At 47.1% G+C, this 21,552-nt stretch overlaps 1 protein-coding gene across 4 annotated transcripts in view; it reads right to left on the reverse strand.

Moving 5' to 3' along the window:
• The window catches only part of HTR2A (5-hydroxytryptamine receptor 2A), a 58,998-nt gene extending 37,455 nt beyond the window's left edge, over positions 1 to 21,543 (reverse strand). For 2 of the 4 annotated variants that reach the window (XR_013226990.1, XM_077314277.1), the window contains exons 1-2: positions 20,100 to 21,539; positions 3,282 to 3,482 (exon numbers count right to left, since the gene is read on the reverse strand). Coding sequence is in view for 3 of the 4 variants with exons in the window: in XM_077314277.1 (XP_077170392.1) it covers positions 3,282 to 3,482; positions 20,100 to 20,436 (538 nt within the window). In the remaining variant the exon portion in view is untranslated. Of the gene's footprint in view, positions 1 to 3,281; positions 3,483 to 20,099 lie in introns of all 4 variants that reach the window. The other 2 variants (XM_077314290.1, XM_077314298.1) reach the window with 2 other exon arrangements.
• Positions 21,544 to 21,552: the final 9 nt, after the last annotated feature.

A 21,552-nucleotide genomic window follows, 5' to 3' on the forward strand; every position in this document is an offset into this window, starting at 1 on the left:
GATCCAGAGTGACCTTACCTTTTCCCCGCAATATCCTGGAGTGGATATTTAAAAAATCGGCATGGGTAAAGGTGCTGTTGTCTGCTTTTCCCCAAACTAACTTGCTGCCTCTAGCCTCCAATACTGTAGAAAAGCCCTGATTGGCCAGGGTGTCAGTTCAAAAGTTTCCTCATTCCCAGCTTGCAAGGCTTCCCTTAAAGGGGAAGCTCTAACTTCTCTCGGCAGAAGCTCCACAAGCCCTAACTTCTCTTGGCAGAGATTTTCCTCTTGGATTTATTCCCCCTCCTCTGCTGTCTCCAATCCTCCTCCCCTTTCTAGAAAAGAAAGAGGCTCCTGCTGCACTTGGCTCCACCCTCCCCTTCTGAGCTTCTCTAACCATGTGCAGAATACTTTTCTGTTTTAATGTGTGTGTGTCTGTGTGTGTGTGGGGGGAATAGAAGAAGACCCGAGTTCAAATTGATCTGAATTCAGCAGTATCCACAATGGAATAAACAAAGTAAGTGCAGATTCAGCTGGGATCTTCAACTGAAGGCAGAAACAATCAGCCTAGTGAACATGGGAAGGGGGCTCAATAAAATGCTAGGTAGCTCCTCAGCTGATGAGGTTAGCATCCCATTGCCACTGAATGAGTCTAACAAGGCATGTTCTCAGGTGTGTCTGTGGGTGGGGCATTTCTCTATTTGCTAGCTGGATCCTGGATTTGTACTTGGCATCCCATGTGTGCTGTAAATGCACTGCTACATAGGACTTCCTCTGCCATCCTTTCAGCTATTATGTGAAATGCAGACCACCTGTCCAGTCTGCTTCCCTATAGGCTTAGAAGAAAAGCAGGCAAGCCTTTATCATATGAAGACCCAGGGGTGGTTTGCACCTGGAGAGGCTGTTCAGATAATTCTCCAAGCCACAAGGAAGAAGAAGAGCTACCCAAAGGAGTCTCAAAGTAGCTTACAATCACCTCCCCATCCACTCCCCACAACAGCAACCCTGTGAGGGAGATGGGGCTGAGAAAGCTCCGAGAAAACTGTGACTGGCCCAAGGTCACTCAGCTGGCTGCATATGGAGGAGTGGGGAATCAAACCTGGTTCTCCAGATTAGAGGCTGTTGCTCTTAACCACTACACAAAGCTGGCTCATGAAGGAGAAGCCAATCCCAGGGAAGCAGCACCTTGCCCGGCAATGTGCCAGTTTGGTGGGTTTGGTCCACCTGAACAACTGGTGTCCCCCACAGTTGTGTCATGGCGATGTGGGACTCCCATTGCTTGAAATACACCATGGAATAAACTCTGAAGCAATGTCTAAAGCCCAATGGAGACCCCCTCCAATTAAGGCCAGTTACAAGGTGTGCTATTCTGCACATGTCGGCTAATGCACATCCCACCTTCTAAAGTGCATTGAAGGTGCATTATCCAACAGGGAGCTAAGTGCTATATAGGCAACTTGAGCAGATCCTGAGTGGGATCGGAAAGCTGAGAAAGGCAACTCTTTAATCCCTGATAGTTCACACGAGGGTAAGTGAAGTGCCGCCACTGGGAGCTCACAGCTTCAGCTGATGTTCAGTTGGCAAGAGACTGATACAAAATGAACCAGAATTATTCTGGTTCATTAAGCTGCTCCATTGGGATGGTGCTGCAGATCAGCTGTGCCTTCTCATCATCCCTGCCTTCCTGGGAGAGGCATTTGCTAGCTTCTTTCAGGATTGCATTGTATTTTTGTAGAGAGATGTGGGAATTTATCGATTGATTTATCGTATGGCATGTGTAGCATAGCCAGGCGATCCGAGGATGGCCTGGGCAACCAGGTAAGGGACGCTCCCAGGTGGTTTGCATTGCCTACCTGTGCGTCACAACCCCTAATGTACCTTAGAGGAACTACCACCCAAATCCTTGAAGGTCTCCCACCCACATACCAGCCAGGTCAGCCCTGCTTAGTGGCCATTTTCTTCAGGTGAACTGATCCCTGTCACCTGCAGATCAGTTACAATTCCAGGATATCTCTAGTTACCGCCTGGAGGCTGGCAACCCTAATGTGGGTTGTACACCATTTCTTTTTATGCAGAGTTCTAACTGGACGTTTCTGTCTTTTAAAGCTGCATTTATGGTCTGCTTCAAGATCCTATTTTAAATATATCCTTTTTCGGCTGTTTCATAATGTTTTATATCCTGGCTTTTTTTTAATGGCTGTTTATTCTTAATAACTTTTGTGCTGTTGGTTTTTATGATTGTACTAGCTTCAAAGCTGTTCCTAAGAATGGGCCCTGAAAGCTTCCCCTCCCCTGGCCCCCAGCCAGGCAGCTTAAGGTGGCTTTGGGCTGCAGCTTGCAGCCAAATCAAATGGGGCAGGCGGGGACTGGGCAGTTCGTTAGCAGGGCCAAGACAGAGCTCCTTAGCAGGCAGTCAGCAGACCAGGAGGCTCTCGTGAGAAGGCCCAGCCTAGCAGGCCAGGAGGCCCTCATTAGCAAGCCCTCCACCACAACCCTTTGCCCAGGGCCTTTCCCCTTATCTGCTGCTGTCTCCAGGCACTGAGAGCAAAGAGGCTAGAGTCCAGGGACGGAGGGTGGGAGCCGCAGGGGCAGGGCCAATCAGGACAAAGCTGGCTGCACCCTGATTGGCCCTATTCCAACTTGGACAGCCGGATATGTCCCACCCCCTAGGCTGTTTCAGAAATATATAGAGGAACAACAATGGATAAGGATTTGTTTCTTTACTTTGTGAGCTGCCTTGAGCAGGTGTCTGGCATTTTTCTGAATAGCAATATCAGCAGTCATGGGGTCGATGAGATATTCAGTTCTATGAAGATTGTTTCTGTGTTTTTATAGCCAAATTTGCCTGCATAGGTACATCAACTGAAACATCACACATCTCAGCTGATACAGTGATAGCAAGACTGCTTTTTTGGGGCGATGTATGATCAATGATCATGTATAAATTGACAACAAAGAAGAAAGGGATATTCAATCAAAAGGTGCTGAAAGATACGGCAAACCCACAACAGAATTGAAAAATCTTCCCCATTAAACCTGAATTAAGTAAGAATGAGAGACTGCACAGGTTGAAATTCTGGGATCATAAAGGAATGGGATGGATGAAATCTGCTCATTCAAACGCAACTAGTCTGCAGTGGGCCAGTTCTGCGCAGGTGTGTGTTTTTGTGGCAAGCTGAGGTAAATAACAAGAACATTCTCCAAGACCACCAACGGCATTAATGTTTAGATTTTTGTACACCTGTGCCTGTTTCCCCTAGTCTGGTGGTGGTGCGGTGCATGAGAAATGTCGCTCTACTCACCAACGGATATGGTCCAAACGGCAAGGATCTTTGCAAAAGCTTTTGTCCTTGAATTAAAACGGCTGTGATGAATGGGGTTTCGGATGGCAATATAGCGATCCAGCGAGATGGCACAGAGATGCATGATGGAGGCGGTGGAGAAAAGCACATCTAAATAGATCCATATCGCACAGAGGTTTCGGGGCAGAGGCCACGCGTATCCTGCAACCGAGGAGAGCATTTTTGTATTAACTGTATTTGTCAAGACATACCTTGGCCCATCCTCAACAGTGGCGAAGACTCCTCAGAAGGACAGGTAGGCTACCCAAGAGAAGATATGGCTGCCAGTCCCCCTCTGGGTGTGGGATCCCCTGCCCCAAAGTGTGCCCCCCATGCTGATTGGCCAGCTGGCGGGGGAGAAGGGCGGGCATCAGCAGTGTCTGGATACAAAAACCTTTCTCAACTTTTTTGCCAATGAGAAACCCCTGAAACATCCTTCAGGCTTTGAGAAACCCAAGAACTGGTGCGATCATGCAGAATATGGTTTGGAAACATAGCTGTGGACACACCCACCTGGTTCTATACCCCTTTCATAGTTAGCTTGTGCTTCACCTTTGACATTGCCACGCTGAGGCAGTCCTCCGGGCCTCATGCTGCCTCTTGAGGAGACCCTGAACTTCCTGATCCAGCACTGAAACGTCCATCTCTTCTGGCTCTTGGCTGCCTACTTGTAACCTTTGTGTTTTGCTACCTGACCTGTCAGGTTCAGAATAGGCCAGAATTTTTTATGACTGGTTTATTGGAACCAGGGTTACCAGTCTTTAGGTAATGGCTGGAGAACTTTCAGAATGACAACTGGTGTCCAGGATACAGAGATTCCTGTGGAGAAACGGGCTGCTTTGGAAAGGTGAACGCTACGGCATTGTACCCCTTCCTGTTGGAGTATGCAAGAGCTGCAGTGTGCATAACTGAGCAGAATATTAAGAGTGTCCTGCAGGGGGTGACAGAGATGTGTATTTGGCATTGTTATATCAGGAACTTCCTGATATTTTGCAAATTATCTCCTCCAGTGTTTTGATTGGCTCACTGGGAGACTTCCTGCTCCTTTGAGCACAGTTACTCTCTGCTTGCCTCCAGAACAGCAGTTGAAGAGAAGATTGACTGTACAGTGTAGATTACAGTTAGAAGAAGAAGAAGAAGAAGAAGAAGAAGAAGAAGAAGAAGAAGAAGAAGAAGAGTTGGTTCTTCTATGCCGCTTTTCTCTACCCAAAGGAGTCTCAAAGCGGCTTAGAGTCACCTTCCCTTTCCTCTCCCCAGAACAAACACCCTGTGAGGGAGGTGAGGCTGAGAGAGCCCTGATATTAAGAAGAAGAGTTGGTTCTTCTTATATGCCACTTTGCTCTATCCGAAGGAGGCTCAAAGCGGCTTACATTTGCCTTCCCTTTCCTCTCCCCACAACAGACACCCTGTGACGGAGGTGAGGCTGAGAGAGCCCTGATATTACTGTTAAGTCAGAAGAGCTTTCTCAGTGCTGTGGTGGTCCTAAGGTCACTCAGCTGGCTTCATGTGGAGGAGGATCAGGAGATGAAATTCTCTAATCTGCTCACCAGATTAGAAGTCCACACTCCTAACCACTACACCAAGCTGGCTCTCTGTTAGACTAACCGTTAGGAATCTCTCCCATCTCCTCTTTCTATACAAAGGTTTTTCTCTTCTCTTTTTTACTTTTAAACAGCCGGGTGCTTTGCATGCCTTGCATACTGGGACTCTGTGCACATTCCTCTTCCCAAATCCCACCCTCCACCCACCACATCACCAGAATTTCAAAACACAGAGCTGGCAACTTTAATTGGGATTTTGTTGATAATTATGTTGAAAGCCCTTTTCATGGTTGCCTGAGAAAATATGCTTGGTTCCATCTGGGAAGGGAGTCCATTTAAGCTCCCTGAAACATCAGACTCCAGTTAAACTGAGCATTAACCCAATTAAGAATCGGGGCCAAGAACCATCTTCTGGGGGATCTCATCAACAGAAGAATGGCATGGACACCCCCACCTCCCCCCCCCCCGGAAATTTGCCTTCTTTTTACATCGATGAGATCAGCACATGCAGCATACCAGGAGGTCTTAAACTGAGATGATTTTAAATGATTAAAATGCTCCCCTCCCCCTAATATGTCTTTTGAGGGTTTTCCCTTCTGGACTCCCACGGGAGTTACAAGTATCCAGGGCCTACTCTGCGCACACAGGATAATGCACTTTCAATGTGCTTTGGCAGCTGGATTTTCCTGTGCGGAACAGGAAAATCTACTTCAAAAGTTCATTGAAAGTGCATTATCTATTGTGTGCAGACTAAGTCCAGGGTTTCCCTTCCATTCTCTACAAGCGATTCATCTTTTGTTGTTGCAAAAGCAGAGTGTCAATTTATTAAGAATACTGCCAACAAACATCAGTGGCAGAGAGCATAATTGGGAGAGACAGCCGCTATAGCTGCCGCGGCGTACCATTTTGCTTCTTCGACTAGGACTCATTTTGTTTCCAGTTTTCCAATTAACTCCTCTATTACGCTCCAATCTATTTTTGTCCTCGCACACTGACTCCACGCTCAGTTCAAGCAGAGTAAAATAATTGGCAGAACTGAATCCATTCCTTAAGGCACTCGCTTAACGACAGCCCGAGATTATGGGCCACGTTTCTGGGTTTATTGCACATGGCCCCTGTAATCTCTCCACTTGGCATCTTAGAAAACAACGTTTCAGCCTCTGCTCTAAATTGTTTTATTTTCCGAACTCGGTCGTAATTTGTAATCTAAAAGACCAGGAGGAAAAGGAAATGCAAACCGACTATCTGGTCTTTGTCCTTCCCTATGCGTTTGTGCTGTAATTTTGGGTGATCTTTTACTTGCATTTAAAACCGGGTTGGTCTAAGATAGCCTTTCTCGACTGTTTTCCCGTTGAGAAACCCCTGAAATATTCTTCAGGCTTCGAGAAACCGCAGAAGTGGCACGATTGTGCGGAATATGGCTGGGGGCCCTCCCCTTCAAACCCCTTCGGGCCTATCATTGGTCATTTTGGGAGATGGGAGGTGGGTTGACATGGCAATATATCAGCATTCGCTGGCAGGGGGCTCATGGGAATTGTAGTCCATGGACATCTGGAGGGCCGCAGTTTGACTACCCCTACAATATATGGTCATATCACTTGATAAATGTTTAACAAATTAAAAAATATATAAAAATTAATTAACTCTTACCCATTCAGGAAACTCTTTCAGGGCTATCAAGAAACCCCAGGGTTACATGTACCCTTGGTTGAGAAAGCCTGCTCTAAGACGTCCATAACTGGGGTGAGTTTGGTGGCAAGGTTTTAACTCCCCCCCTATACTTAAAGCTGTAGGTCTGGAAACCTTCTGGAACAATATGCTATTTGGAATAGCTTTGTCAGCTCCCCAGCATGGGGTTGTCACTAGGGATACCTAGTCCAAGTTGGAAAATCCTGGGAGAGGAATGGGAAGGCGACTATAAGCCGCTTTGAGCCTCCTTCGGGTAGGGAAAAGCGGCATATAAGAACCAACTCTTCTTCTTCTTTTTCTTTGTGTGTGTGTGTGTGTGGAGAGGAGTGGCAGTGTTTTTGGGGAAAGGAGGTACTTCAGCATCCATGTTCTCCAGGGGACCTGATCTCTGTTGTCTTAAATTTCATTGTAATCCCGAGTTCTTCAGGCCCTGACTGGAGGTTGGCAACCCTAGGTGTCGCAAAAATCAGCAGGTGGTAAAAATTGTTTCTGTAACTTCATGGCCACCTTGGATATAATCTGCTGTGTTTAGCACGCCTTGGTATTAGGGTATATTAAGAAGTACATATCTGTGTGTGCGTACATATCTGTGCCCTGAAGTAAATATCAGACACTTTAAAATCAGAGTCCAGTGGCATCTTTAAGACCAACAAAGATTTAATCAAGGCGTGTGCTTTCGAGTGCAAGCACTCTTCCTCAGACTAAACTTTGTGATTGATGACATCTACTGGTAATTTATTTTGAATGCCACCGTTGGCAAGCTGTACTGGAAACGTACCTATGAAGCCTTTTTTCAATTAACGCTTTCTTTTAATTTTAGGAGGACAGTGGGAAATGTCAAAACAAAAATCTGACAATGATTCGGATGGTCCAGTTCAATGCCCTTAGGAATGATAAAGTTTATCTTCTCTCTAGTAAAGAATGACATTTAACACAATTGGTTTATAAATCATCTCCAGCCAATAAGGTGCTTGCAACGACCTCAATGCCCAATAGCTCTTCCCCCCTGCCAATTTAAATCCCTTTCCTCATTGTAATATAATCTGCTTTCCCCCTCCCTGTGCAATCAACAATCATCTCCCCTACTGCAATCTATAAAGAGGAAACTGAGTGGCAACTGTGAAATCCAGGGCCGTACAAAGAACAAAGGGACTAAAAATTAAAAAGAAACCTTTAAATCAGACATGTGGATCTGGAGTTAAACGGCTTGCGTCTCCCTCCCAAGGATGCACATTTGTTTGAACAGACAAGATCATCGGACTATTAGAGAACCGGTTTAATATTGTTAAGGGGGGGCGGGGGAACCTCGCATCAAGTACAAGGAAAAAACAATGTCTGAGAATAAATTAATTCCTGGCATTTTCTGGCCTTTCCCAGGGAATGTTCATGTAGCGATCAAGTCGGAAATGAGGGTTAAGCTTGTGCATTTACCGAGGGCGCCCAACTGCCTTTGATCAGGACTACAAAATGCCAGAGAAATGTTGAAGTCACAGGGCTTGCTTTGGTCGTTTGTACAACGCCCATGGGAGAAGAAGAAGGGTTGGTTTTTATATCCTGCTTTTATCTTCCTCAAGGAGTCTGAAAGCCGCTTATAAACTCCTTCCCTTCCTCTCCCTGCAATAGGCACCTTGTGACAGTGCTACTTCACGTTTCTTTTCCCCAGCAGTTTGCATCTTGAGCAGAACAGAACTGCTGCAATCACCTGGTGGAATGATCTCCCTGAAGAGATCAGGGCCCTGCCAGAACTTCCACAATTCCGCAGGGCCTGCAAAAGGGAGCTCTTCCCCCAGGCATTTGCTTGAGGCCGACTGACCCATAACACCTACAGGTCCCCCCCAACCCCAGACTGTGAGGTCGAACCTACCAAGGGTGTGTCAAAGTTACTGTTGTCGAAATACTGTTCTAGTTCTAGTTGGTATGTTATTGTTGTTATATTGTTATATTGATACTGATACTGTTCCATGTTAATGTTCTGAAATGTTTTCTGTAAACCGCCCAGAGCCGTAGGGAAGGGCGGTATAAATCAATAAATCAATAAATCAATAAATCAATAAATCAATAAATCAATAAATCAATAAATCAATAAATCAATAAATCAATAAATCAATAAATCAATAAATCAATAAATCAATAAATCAATAAATCAATAAATCATAAAATGGGCCATGGTTAGCCCTGAGAGCTCTGGGTTGGACAATACCAGGAGACTTTGGGAGTGGAGCTGGGGGTGCGCAGGGTTTTGGGCATGGACCTCAGTGGAGCATAATGCTACGGAGTGCACCCTCCAACACAGCTGTTTTCTCCAGGGGAACTGATCTTGGTTGCCTGGAGATGAGCTGTAAAACCAGGGGATCCCCAGGTACCATATGGAGGCTGGCATCCCTAGCCACGGGCAGTGCAAGACCCTGTGAAGCTCCAGTCTCCTGCTGAGCAGAGCTTCCTGTGTTAATAAGTGGCCGCTCACCTGCACAGCTTACAGAGACCACTGCTTGTGAGGCAGGTGGGGCTGAGAGGGTTTGGAGAGAAGTGTGACGGGCCCAAGGTCATCCAGCAGGCCTCATGCAGAGGAGAAATGGGGAATCAAACCCGGTTCTTGACCTCTCTTAACCACTACCCCATACCTTGTTGAAGTCCCTCCCCTTTCCGATGCTCACCCTCCTTGGGCTTCACCCCTAAAATCTCCAGGTGTTTCCCCACTTGGTGACCCTACCTGTAAATGATACACCAGCATCACTTTTTTAAGTTACCGGAGGTGCTAGGTGGAGCTACTGGTATATTTCCTGCTGGCAATTCTTAAAAAGATCAGTGTTAGACACCACCGTTTACCAGGCATCTGGCACTGACTGTAACGTAAGGACTCAGACACCCAAAATCTGTGCATCAGACATGAACCATTGAACACTTCTGCCTGTTTGTGGTGCCAGGAAAAGGTACAGAATACCATGATAATTAGGGTGGCTGTCTCTGGGTTGGAAATAGAAGAAGAAGAAGAAGAAGAAGAAGAAGAAGAAGAAGAAGAAGAAGAAGAAGAAGAAGAAGAAGAAGAAGAAGAGTTGGTTCTTATATGCCGCTTTTCTGTACCCAAAGGAGGCTCAAAGTGGCTTACAGTTACCTTCCCTTTCCTTTCCCCACAACAGACACCCTGTGAGGTGGGTAAGGCTAAGAGAGCCCTGATATCACTGCTCAGTCAGAACAGCTTTATCAGTGCTGTGTTGAGCTCAAGGTCACCCAGCTGGTTGCATGTGGGTGAGTGCAGAATTCCACCCGGCTCGGCAGATTAGAAGTCAGCACTCCTAACCACTACACCAAACTGGGTCTCAGATAAGCTGTTTCCTCCAGGGGAACTGACTTCTATTGCCTGGAGGGTGCTGTCATTCTGGAAGATTTCCAGGCCCCACCTGGAGGTTGAAGCTTAGACAAGAATCGAAAGATGGCTGTGCAATAAAGTCTGTTTATTCCAAAATATGAGTTCTGGTATTTTTTCATCACTTTACATTCAGCAACACAAATGGTCCTCCAAAACAAGGTCCCGGGTCCTAGCCCCGTTTCCTCAGAAAATGGGGCCCCTCCCTTTAATTTTGTTAATCAGTTACACCTGCAGTGCACCTGTTCTGCAAAGTGCCGTGTTGAATGGAGACATGTAAGTGATTGGGTTGAGAGTGCCATGTTCTGAAACATACAATTGTTCATTGGATTCTCTGCTACTGAATGAGCCGGTGGCCCAGGTGATGCTGTAAGGTAACATGTACTGATGTAGGTTTGATTTTGTTATTGTAAGTTGGATAGTATATTTCATTAATGGACACAAAATGTTTTGGTCACCTGATGACAAACATAATAAGAAATAATTAAGAAAGGCTGGAGGTGGTTCTTTATATGAAATAGTTCTATTGTATATTGGAGTGTTTAATCTGTTCCACAAAATTTCTGGTAAGGCCTTGGAGGAGGCACTGGTCTCATGGATTAAGTGCCACTCAGTGCTTAACACCCACTCAGGGCAGCTGTCCCGCCCCTGAGTGCCTCCTCCTCCAACCGCCTTGCCTGTCTGTCTAGTAGCCAGCCAATCACCCTGGGGGGAGGGGGAGGCTATCCACAGAGTTCTTCCCCCCACCCCCTAATCTAGTACCTGTTATATTCCTGAATGCAATAGGCTTAGCCCCTAATTATTAAATATTGTTCTTATGCAGGGAGTAAGGGGATGTTCCATTTGTATTGCTGAATGTAGAGTGATGAATCTCTTTACGAAAAAAATACAAGGACTCATGTTTTAAAATTAACAGACTTTATTGCACAGCCAACTTTTGATCCTAGTCTCGGCTTCAACTATGTGGGACTGGCGTTTTTTCTTCTTTTGGACCCTGCCTGGTGGTTGGCAACCCTATCAATAATACAGCAGGAAAGGTAGTATTGGCCTGTCTCAAGACAAACAAGTGTGCTTGAAGAATGCACATACTTCCATAAATACATAAATACACACCCTACAGCAGGGGTAGTCAAACTGCGGCCCTCCAGATGTCCATGGACTACAATTCCCAGGAACCTGGGAATTGTAGTCTGTGGACATCTGGAGGGCTGCAGTTTGACTACCCTGCCCTACAGCTTCCTACCTTCCTTATAGTTAATTTTACCCTCCACATCACCTCAAAATCTATTCTTTTAAAACAGCTCCAGATGCCTCAATTCAAGTCTAAAGCTTAGAGCAGACATGGCCGGGTGATTAAATTTGGGGTGGGGCTTTATTCTGGCACATTCCTGGCTTTCTACAATTGAAGACTGGTTGTAAAACTCAGGGGAACTGTATTCATTCCCTATTAAGAGGGACTCCCACTGTGTTTGTGTGCATGTGTGGTTCCCCCACAATATTGTGAAACCATGAAAACACTCTCATTTTTCAGAAACTTTGTTAGGTGGGGAATAAAGAGGTCCACCATTCCATTTCACTCACTGACGTTCAGAGCCAGGAATTTAACACCCCTTCTCTCAGATAAGCCCTCAGATAAGCCCAATTTCCTCTAAAAACAACACGTATCACTACTATGACTTCATAGTCCAAACAACTGGTTGCAGTCCATTTGACACACCTCACAATATGGATGAACCCCCGTTCTAAACTGTGCAAAGTGCCAATTTGCTGGATCTTGGGGAAATCCTTCCTCTGGCCTTTTAGTTCTGGCAAGAAGATCGGCATGCACATTTTAATTGCTTGGCAGAGTGTAACTGAGTTTTACTGAGTTTTAAGCTGTGGCTCAGTGGCAGAGCGTTTGCTCGGAATGCAGAAGGTCCCCAGTTCATTTTCCAGTAACCCCATTTAAAAGGACCATGTAGTAGGTAGACAGTCCTCTGTCTGAGACAGACAGTCCTCTGTCTGAGACCTTGCAGAAGTGCTACCAATCCTAGCAGATAGTACTGTCCTAGATGGACTGTCTGAATCAGTACAAGGCAGCTTCATGAGTCCCTCAAGGGTGGCCAAAGTGTGGCTTTCCAGATGTCCATAGAATACAATTCCCATGAGCCATTGCACGGCCACTCCTGCTCTATAGACTTCAATGAAAAGGGTATAATCCTGTTCAGCAGTGGTTTCCAACCCCCTGTCCAGAGACCAGTACCGGTCTGCGGATCAGTCGTTTCCGGGCTGCGGTGCCTCCTCAGCCTCCTCCCCGGCTGCTGCCTCGGGGGCTGCCCTGCCACTCTGCCGCCGGCTCACCTTTGGTGCTCTCCAGTGGCCGCCATGGCTGGGGCTCCCCTTCGGTGTAGCACTGCGCGGCTACTACTAGCAGTGCCCCCCAGCAGGCGGTGGCAAGTCAGGGGTGCAGGGGCTCAGACAGCAGCAGTGATGTCCCTCAGCAAAAGATTACCCCCACCCACGAGCCTCAGTAAAATTGTCAAGTGTTGACCGGTCCCTGGTGATAAAAAGGTTGGGGACCACTGCTGTTCAGGACTCCTCACTGCCATTCACCTTCTCTTGCTCTTCCTTCCGGAATACAAGCGCCAAGAATGAGTGGAATTTTTGAGTCATTAGTCATTGTGTGTAAGCAAGAATGGTATGTTTGCTAGTTAGAAATGGATTCTCTTTCCTTGTAGCTCCTTAAATATAAGGAGATTATTTATAGAAATTATTTGGATCTTTTGATGGATTGTTACCTGCCCTGAGCCTACCTGGCAAGGGTCGGCAATAAGATTAAAGTTTATTATTTAGTATTTACATTCTCTCAAGAATCGACTCACTGAATTTTGTGAAAGTCTGGAACTACCTCTGCCAAGCTCAGAAGCGAAGCCTGGGAAATACAGACACCCCGTGAGGTAAGTGAGGCTGAAAGAACAGTGACTGTATCCAGCTGGCCACATGGGTCTCAAAATAGTCTACCCTTCCTCTCTCCACAACACCCTGTAGGGTATGTGAGACTGAGAGAGCTTGAAGAGAATTGTGACAGGCCCAAGAAGAAAAAAAAGCAGAAAAGTTGGTTCTTATATGCCACTTTTCTCTAACCGAAGGAATCTCAAAGCAGCTTACAATCTCCCCTCCCTTTCCTCTCCCCACAACAGACACCCTGTGAGGGAGATGAGGCTGAGAGAGCCCTGAAATTACTGAAGAAGAAGAGTTGGTTCTTATATGCCACTTTCTCTAACTGAAGGAGTTTACAATCTCCTTCCCTTTCCTCTCCCCACAACAGACACCCTGTGAGGGAGGTGGGGCTGAGAGAGCCCTGAAATTACTGAAGAAGAAGAGTTGGTTCTTATATGCCACTTTCTCTAACCGAAGGAGTTTACAATCTCCTTCCCTTTCCTCTCCCCACAACAGACACCCTGTGAGGGAGGTGGGGCTGGGAGAGCCCTCATATTACTGCTCGGTCAGAACAGATGAGCCCAAGGTCACCCAGCAGGCTGCATGTGGGGGAGCAGGGAATCAAACCCAGCTCGACAGAGTAGAAGCCGCCGCTCTTAACCACTACACCAAGCTGGCCACATGTGTCTCAAACCAATACACAACTAGCCACATGTGTCTCAGAACAGCTAACCATCGCTTACCCTTCCTCTCCCCACAAGACACCTTGTGAGGGATGTGAGGCTGAGAGAGCTTGAAGACAATTGTGACTAGCCTAAGGTCACCCAGCTGGCTTGAGGAGGATGGGCGAATCAAATTCAATTCTCCCAACCAAAGTGTTGGCATGTAGGCCTGCTGCCAGGGTCCTTCTTTATTCTGTGCACTAGGCCAGGCTCTTGCGGTTCAAGATCCACCCTGGACCCTATATGGCCTGTCTCAAGACGGTTATAATTGTGGTGAGGGAGTAGAACAGCTGTCAGGTTTTTGCTTCCATGGCTTCCAAGCCATCCATCTCACCATCATTGATCTGTTACCTAGACGTCAGAAATCAGTACCGCTGAAGAAAATGGCCTTTTTGGCAGGTAAGATCTCTAGCATAGCCTTTCTCACCTGTTTTTGCCATTGAGAAGCTCCTGAAATATTCTTCAGGCTTCGAGAACTCCCAGAAGTGGTGTGATTGTACAGGATATGGTTTGGAGACAACCAACTTGATTTTTACACCCGCCATCTACCCACCCGGAGGAGGCAGCTAGTTCCCTAACAAGTTCATTAAGGCGGGAGAGGGAAGGCCTCAGTGCCCCCACCCCCGAGCTACTGTGGAACCCCAGAGGTCTGGGGACCCCTAGTTGGGATCTCTGGCCTACTCCCTGGTCAGAACTCCACCTTTCTGGTTCCTGCCCTACATCGCCCAGCAGGTCCTGCTGTTCATAGTCCCTGTTCTGTCTAAGAATGCCAAAGAAGTTCCAGATACGATGGCGGAAGGAGATCCTTTATCTTCAATATCTGTGAAAACGGGACAATTTCAACAAGTGCAGCTTCTCTCTGCCCTGTGTGACAGTTGGCATATACTAAAACTTAATCTGGTTCACACGTATTAAAGGTACAGGGTTCCCTGCCCTTCTCAGGAACCAGAGAAAGACAAAAGCTAACTAACTGTTAATGGATGTTGTGCGGCACAGTAGGATGCAGGAAGGTTTTGGGCTCCCATCGCTGAGTTCCCCTGAGGATGGCGTGGGGAACTAGCAGCAGAGGTGTGGGGGCTGCAACCAACGCACCATGCAAATGTGTCGTCATTGACTGGCTAGCAGAACCCGTTAAGTTACTGGAGTGTGATTCTGCCTGCAGCCAGGTTTTCCTATCCATTTACAAGCCGTGTGTTAGAATCCCAACCCTTGGCCAGGTTGGGCACGGGGATTTATTTGGTCCTGGATGGAGGTATTAGGTCACTGGACTGAGAGACCCATTGCGAGACAGCCTTTGCGCTTGGATCCTGCCTCAGAGATAGACCCAACTCCATCTTGTCTTTGAAGCCACCTGATATGACTCAATGTAGATGTACTATAGTCAGTAACACACAGAGAGATGGACAACCACATGATTGATATGTCCACTCTGGATGGAATGAGTAACACACACAGACAAGCTCCTGGTTTCTGGGTACTGTGATCAATAACCCACAACACATTTCTGCATGCTGCACCACACTCTCACGTACACACTCACACCCACAAGCAAACTACAGAAGGAAAGGTAATGGGGGGGGGAGGGGAAATCTCAGCACTAGCTAAATGTTAGCAGACACCTGAAAAAGACCAGACTTGAGCAAAGAGGGATCTTGGGAGTAGCCCCTGAATGACATTTCTTGTTCCCATTGGGTTTCATTGCCCTAAGGCAAGGGTAGTCAACCTGTGGTCCTCCAGATGTCCATGGACTACAATTCCCATGAGCCCCTGTCATCTGGCAGGGGCTCATGGGAATTGTAGTCCATGGACATCTGGAGGACCACAGGTTGACTACCCCTGCCTTAAGGTACATGATGAATGGAGCTTTTCTTTAAAAGATTCATTGTTTTTATTTGTTTAGAACTGAATGGCCCTCCCAAGTGCATGAACAGAAGTGAATAGGCAAGAGTCAGTGTTTAAGAGAACAGATGAATTCCGGGAAGGATGGATAGTGACACGAGACAAAGTTGCTGAGGTCCTAATTTCCATCAGTGTTATCTGCCACCCCAGTAAATTTCTCTAAAAAGATGACACAGACATCCCCCCAAAATTAATAACTAAAGGGAGACCACCAAGGGCTAGACAATATGACACCAAGCGATTGTTTGATCTCCAGGTGGAATAGCTGTGCCCTGTGATTCATCGGTATGCATAACCGATATCTGCCACCAGGTTTCTGTTATGCATTGAATGACATTTTGGGAAGCTCACACAATTTTCAGCCTTGATGTGGTACTGCTGCTAGATACTAGATACTCCTGAGTGCTGGCAGGAGGTTGGGGGGTGGGGGAGGGTGGGGTAGGGTTGCCAGATCTGGTTGGGAAACTGCTGGAGATTCAGAAGTAGAACCTGAGGAGGATCAGGAGTAGATTTACTCAAAGGCAACATCCTGTGTTCATGTGACCTCAGTGGAGTGCAATGCCATAGAGCAGGGGTAGTCAAACTGCGGCCCTCCAGATGTCCATGGACTACAATTCCCATGAGCCCCTGCCAGCAAACGCTGGCAGGGGCTCATGGGAATTGTAGTCCATGGACATCTGGAGGGCCGCAGTTTGACTACCCCTGCCATAGAGTCCTCTCTCCGAAGCATCCTGTCATGTAGCCCTGTACTACATGCTGTAGCTTCAGGTGTTAAAGAGACCAGAGCCCTAGGAGCCCTCGGGCTGTAATCCTGTTTCCCTGTGTTCCCCCCTTCTGCCTCCTTCTTCTGTGTTCTGGTTCTCAGCACTCTCACACACACTGTTCCCAAGATCTTGAAAATGTCCTTCACGATACTATCTCTTGCTCTGCCTGTCCTGGCTCCACTGAGTAGTTCTGGCTGCCTTTTGTCAGCTAGGTGTGAAAATCATAGCTTTTGATTTGTTCTAGCTGTCACTGGAAGATAAAAGCCCGTCTGCTGTGGGAATAGATAACGGTGGGGAAATGCTGTATTGGAAGAAGGGGTGTGTGTCTATCAAAATCACAAGATGTCATAGTCCCATTGTATACGGCACTGGTCAGACCACACCTGGAGTACTGTGTGCAGTTCTGGAGGCCTCACTTCAAGAAGGATGTCGATAAAATTGAAAGGGTACAGGGGAGAGCGACGAAGATGATCTGGGGCCAAGCGACCAAGCCCTATGAAGATAGGTTGAGGGACTTGGGAATGTTCAGCCTGGAGAAAAGGAGGTTGAGAAGGGACATGATAGCCCTTTGAAAGGGGCTTTGAAAGGTTGCCACTTGGAGAAGGGCAGGATGCTGTTTCTGCTGGCTGCAGAGGAAAGGACACGCAGTAATGGGTTTAAACTTCAAGTACAACGATATAGGCTAGATATCAGGAAAAAGTTTTTCACAGTCAGAGTAGTTCAGCAGTGGAATAGGCTGCCTAAGGAGGTGGTGAGCTCCCCCTCTCACTGGCGGTCTTCAAGCAAAGGTTGGATACACACTTTTCTTGGATGCTTTAGGATGCTCAGGGCTAATCCTGCGTTGAGCAGGGGGTTGGACTAGATGGCCTGTATGGCCCCTTCCAACTCTATGATTCTATGATTCTATGATTCTATGTACCCTAAGACTGGCCAAGCCATTTGTTCTTAGCAATAGATACTATCATGATACTTCCAGATGTGCCCTCTGGGATCTAATAAAACAACTCTAAACTTTTTTTTTAATATATAAAGAATGTCTCCATTGTGTTGCATCTCACAAGAGTGTAGCCTTGAGTCGTGACACATCCAGTTTCTCCAGGAGAACTATCTCTGTCATCATGAGCTGCAGTTCTGGGGGATCCCCAGCCCCTACCTGGAGACTGGCATCCCTACACCACAGGCGTGATCCCTAGAGAGGTGGCAGAGACTTTCTCCCCAGTAATAAATAAATATAAATGTACAAGAAAGCTCCTGTTTGCACAGAGTGAATGTTTGGTTGCCGAACCAAATAACTGTACTCTGTAATTCCTTTGTATGTGTAACAAACTCCAGGCTTTTGTTATGCATTAATTACATTTTGGAAGGCTCAAACAATTTGAATCTTGACTGGGGGAGATGCACACAGGCAGCATTTCAGAAGCTATGGGCACAGGCAGCCTCCTCGAATTGGCTCTGATAAGAATTATGCATAAAGGATGTCGAGGGGGATCTGGGGGATTCTTGTGCCCTCCTCCTGCAGTATGTGTCATGCATTCAAAGGATGTCTCTCATTTACTGCCGGAGATTGATTACTTTTTGGCTGTTATCTGTACAGTGGCAGATATGCCTCTTGGAAGGACCACTGTAGATGGTCATGCACCTGGTGAGTCTTTTTGGATATAACATTGTTTACCTCTCTGAATGGGTAAATATGCCTCTGTAATTGGCCTGTCCTTAAAAAACGGGAAGAAGAACATGAAGTACAAAGCTCCACTCCCCCAAGATTGTCTACCAGGCAATGGCTAAATGTCCTCTGAGGCTTTCCTGCCTCCTGCAGAGACGAGCCAGATGCCATCTCTCAGCAGTGAGCATGCACAGTAGCATCAATTGCCGGCAGTTCACAATAGTCAGATTCCTTTTCTAAGACCAGAGAAAGAGCCACCACCTAGCCAGGTCTTCTCTTGGTCTTCTCAATTGAACTTGATGCATAATGGTGGCCTTTCATCAGGTAGTTGGTCCTTTTGCTTTCCAGATAGGGTGAGCTTTGTTAATTAAAGATGTTGACCTAATATTATTTAATGAAAGGAAGATGGCTTGGTATAGTGAAGCAGGGTTGGTACTTGGACAGGACACCACCAAGGAAGGTTCTGCAGAGGAAAGTGATGGCAAACCCATCTCTGCTTCCCACTAGCCCTGAAAAGCCCTTGCTGGGCTACCTGGATGGGAGACCACCAAGGAAGGTTCTGCAGAGGAAGGCCATGGCAAACTCATCTCTGCTTCTCACCAGCCCTGAAAAGCCCTTGCTGGGCTACCTGGATGGGAGACCACCAAGGAAGGTTGTGCAGAGGAATGCCTTGGCAAACCCATCTCTGCTTCTCACTAGCCCTGAAAACCCCTTGCTGGGCTACCGGGATGGGAGACCACCAAGGAAGGTTCTGCAGAGGAAGGCAATGGCAATCCAACCTCTGCCTCTTGACTTGTGACTTGATGGCACTTATGTATACACACTATTTAAAAAGGCTAAATATGTGCAATCTAAGCACCTTCGCTTGCCCAATGTGTGAATAATATCAAAAATGTCCATAACATTTCAGTTCAGGAGTATTCTTCAAAACAGACCACCCTGTGGTTCCCTCACGTTATCTGCCCTGCCTCTTCAACGAGGGAAACAGACCAGTGTTTAAACATCTGCGAGAGACAAATTTCTCTCTAGGTTTTAGTCAACAATGGAGACAAATTGTGTGAGTTGGAGGAAGGCTCTGCACATGGCCAGATATTGACTGGGGTCTGCATCAAGGGCACAGCTTGAAGATGGCCCCCCTCACCTGTGAGCAGCTCCTGAAATCTGATGCACCAGACCTCAGTGTTGTCACAAGGGGTGGGAGAACAATAACAATACAGGCATTCATTTAGACGGGAGATCCCTTTACCTCATACAACCCTCACAGCTAGAATTTAGGCTGTGGGCCAAGAAGACCAAACTTTTCATTTCCTGTTCACTCAGTCACCCCCCTGGCTCTAAAAAAGTAAATAAATTGTAAATAACCTGCACGGCCTATTGAAAATAATGGACCTGTCTCTTCTAATGTCAGGATGCCCCTGGGCAAATGTTTAATAATCCAATAATGAATGCATGGCTGGTTTCGTTAACATAACAGCTACCACTCCATGCCCAAAAAACAGCTAGATTTGAGCCTGTAGCACCTTAGAAACGCACAAGATTTTGAGGGCATAAACTTTTGAGAGGCTGAGAAAGGTGCTTTGACTTTCCCAAGCTCATACCTGAAAATCTTGTTGGTTTTTAAGGCGCCATTGGACTTGAATCTACTTCAGCAGACCCAACTCGGCTGCACTCTGAAACCGTCTCCATTCCAAAGCTAATTGTTCCCGTTAGCGGTTCTACCCCCCCACTCCCAAATCAAGCTTCTTTAATGACATAAAAAGGTAAAGGTAAAGGTATCCCCTGTGCAAGCACCGGGTCATGTCTGACCCTTGGGGTGACGCCCTCTAGCGTTTTCATGGCAGACTCAATACGGGGTGGTTTGCCAGTGCCTTCCCCAGTCATTACCGTTTACCCCCCAGCAAGCTGGGTACTCATTTTACCGACCTCGGAAGGATGGAAGGCTGAGTCGACCTTGAGCCGGCTGCTGGGATCGAACTCCCAGCCTCACTGGCAGAGCTTCAGACTGCATGTCTGCTGCCTTACCACTCTGCGCCACAAGAGGCTCATACTTTAATGACATACACCACATGAAAAATAAATAACTGAGTTGCATGAAGAGTCTGTGACTTCCAGTCTGAAAAGGGGGTGGGTTTGTACCTGCCTTGGGGGGTCTCAGAAGTTTTAGTTTTCACTCTAACCAAGCGTAACGTGAAGTTTTGCAAGAGACATACTTACTCACCATAGAGTATGGTCAGCATGGATACGGGCATGACAAGGAAACCCAAGAGCATGTCCGCTATGGCGAGGGACATCAGGAAGTAGTTCATCGCGTTCTGCAGCTTCTTCTCGAGAGATACGGCCAGGATGACAAGGATATTTCCGGCGATGGTCACCACGATCACGATGACCGTGAGCAAAGCGGGCCAGTTCTTCTCCTGCACGCCGAGGAAGGAGGGGTTGTACGACAGGGGCAGGCTTCGCTCGCAAGAGCCGTTGGTCACCTCCACGGAGTCCGAAGTCAGATTGCACGCGGCGGATCTGTTGATCTCTGTGGATCTCTCCAGCAAGAAAGCCATTTCAGGAGAGTTCCCTCTCTTTGTTGAGCTGCAGCAAGAAACTGGCGGCGGAGTTCACATGTCCGAATGTCTGAAAGCAGCCGAGGTGGGCCACGAGAATGCCAACAGTCAGTGTTCCTTAGCATCCATTCCCACCTTTCTCGTCGGTGCAAAGTTGTGCCGAATTCGAAAACTCATTTGTAATCCCAGAGATTCTCCAATGTCAGTGACCACCTGGAAACTCCTTGAATGGCAGCATTCCACTGCAGGATGAGAAAGGTCGTCTTCAGGCTTTGGAAAGGAAGGGGGGCAACGTGGGGGGGCAGCAGTCCATTCCCTCTCCCTTCCCCCAGTTTCTTCGGCCTTTCTCAACGGCATCTTTTCCTTACTGGTGTTACGGTGTTTCGGAAGAGCAGGCGCGCTGTCAAACCACCTTGCCCCACAGGATGCCACATCTCTCCCCAGTTCTGAAGGAAGGCTGTCGGTTCAAGGCAGCAGTCCAAGTAATTATAAAAAAAATATTATTTTCTAGAGGGCTTCTTGGACACCACAGTCAACCATCAGCCTTGTCACATTTCAGCAACTGTTCTAACGAGTTACACCGGGAAAGACAAGTCACACTGCATAAAGATGGCATAAATCCTTAGCTGCCCTGGTTATTCTGGAGCATCATGAAAAAAAAAAAAAAACAAAAGCGAAAATTCTTGACTACTGCTTCGTTTTATAACATGCGACATGAGACTTACGTTGTCCTCGAGAGCCCAGAGATTAGATTCACCTGGCGCCAGGGTTTGACTTTGCCCGTGCTGTATCCTCCGGTTGGCCCCCCGCACTTCTCCTTCCAGTTTGCACCGAAGAGCTGCTGTTTTGCTGGCAGTTCGGTTGACTTCTGAACTCCCGGTGACAGCGGAGGGAGATTTCTTCCTTCTCCGTTGCTCCTGACAGGCAGACTGTTCTGCTGGCACTTCCCTTGACTCTTATTTTTCCCCTTCAGGCAAGCCACAGGAGAAGGAGATGGATCGCACAGCTCGTTCGAAGGGACACCGTTTAAAGAAATGCCTTGACAAAACCCCAGCGGGAAGAGTCGCCGTCCAAAGGTTCGCCAGAGATTCTGAGCTGCAATGTTTTGTCTTTCTC

The sequence above is a fragment of the Paroedura picta genome, chromosome 1 (genome assembly GCF_049243985.1).
Source record: "Paroedura picta isolate Pp20150507F chromosome 1, Ppicta_v3.0, whole genome shotgun sequence".
Lineage (NCBI taxonomy): Eukaryota > Metazoa > Chordata > Lepidosauria > Squamata > Gekkonidae > Paroedura > Paroedura picta.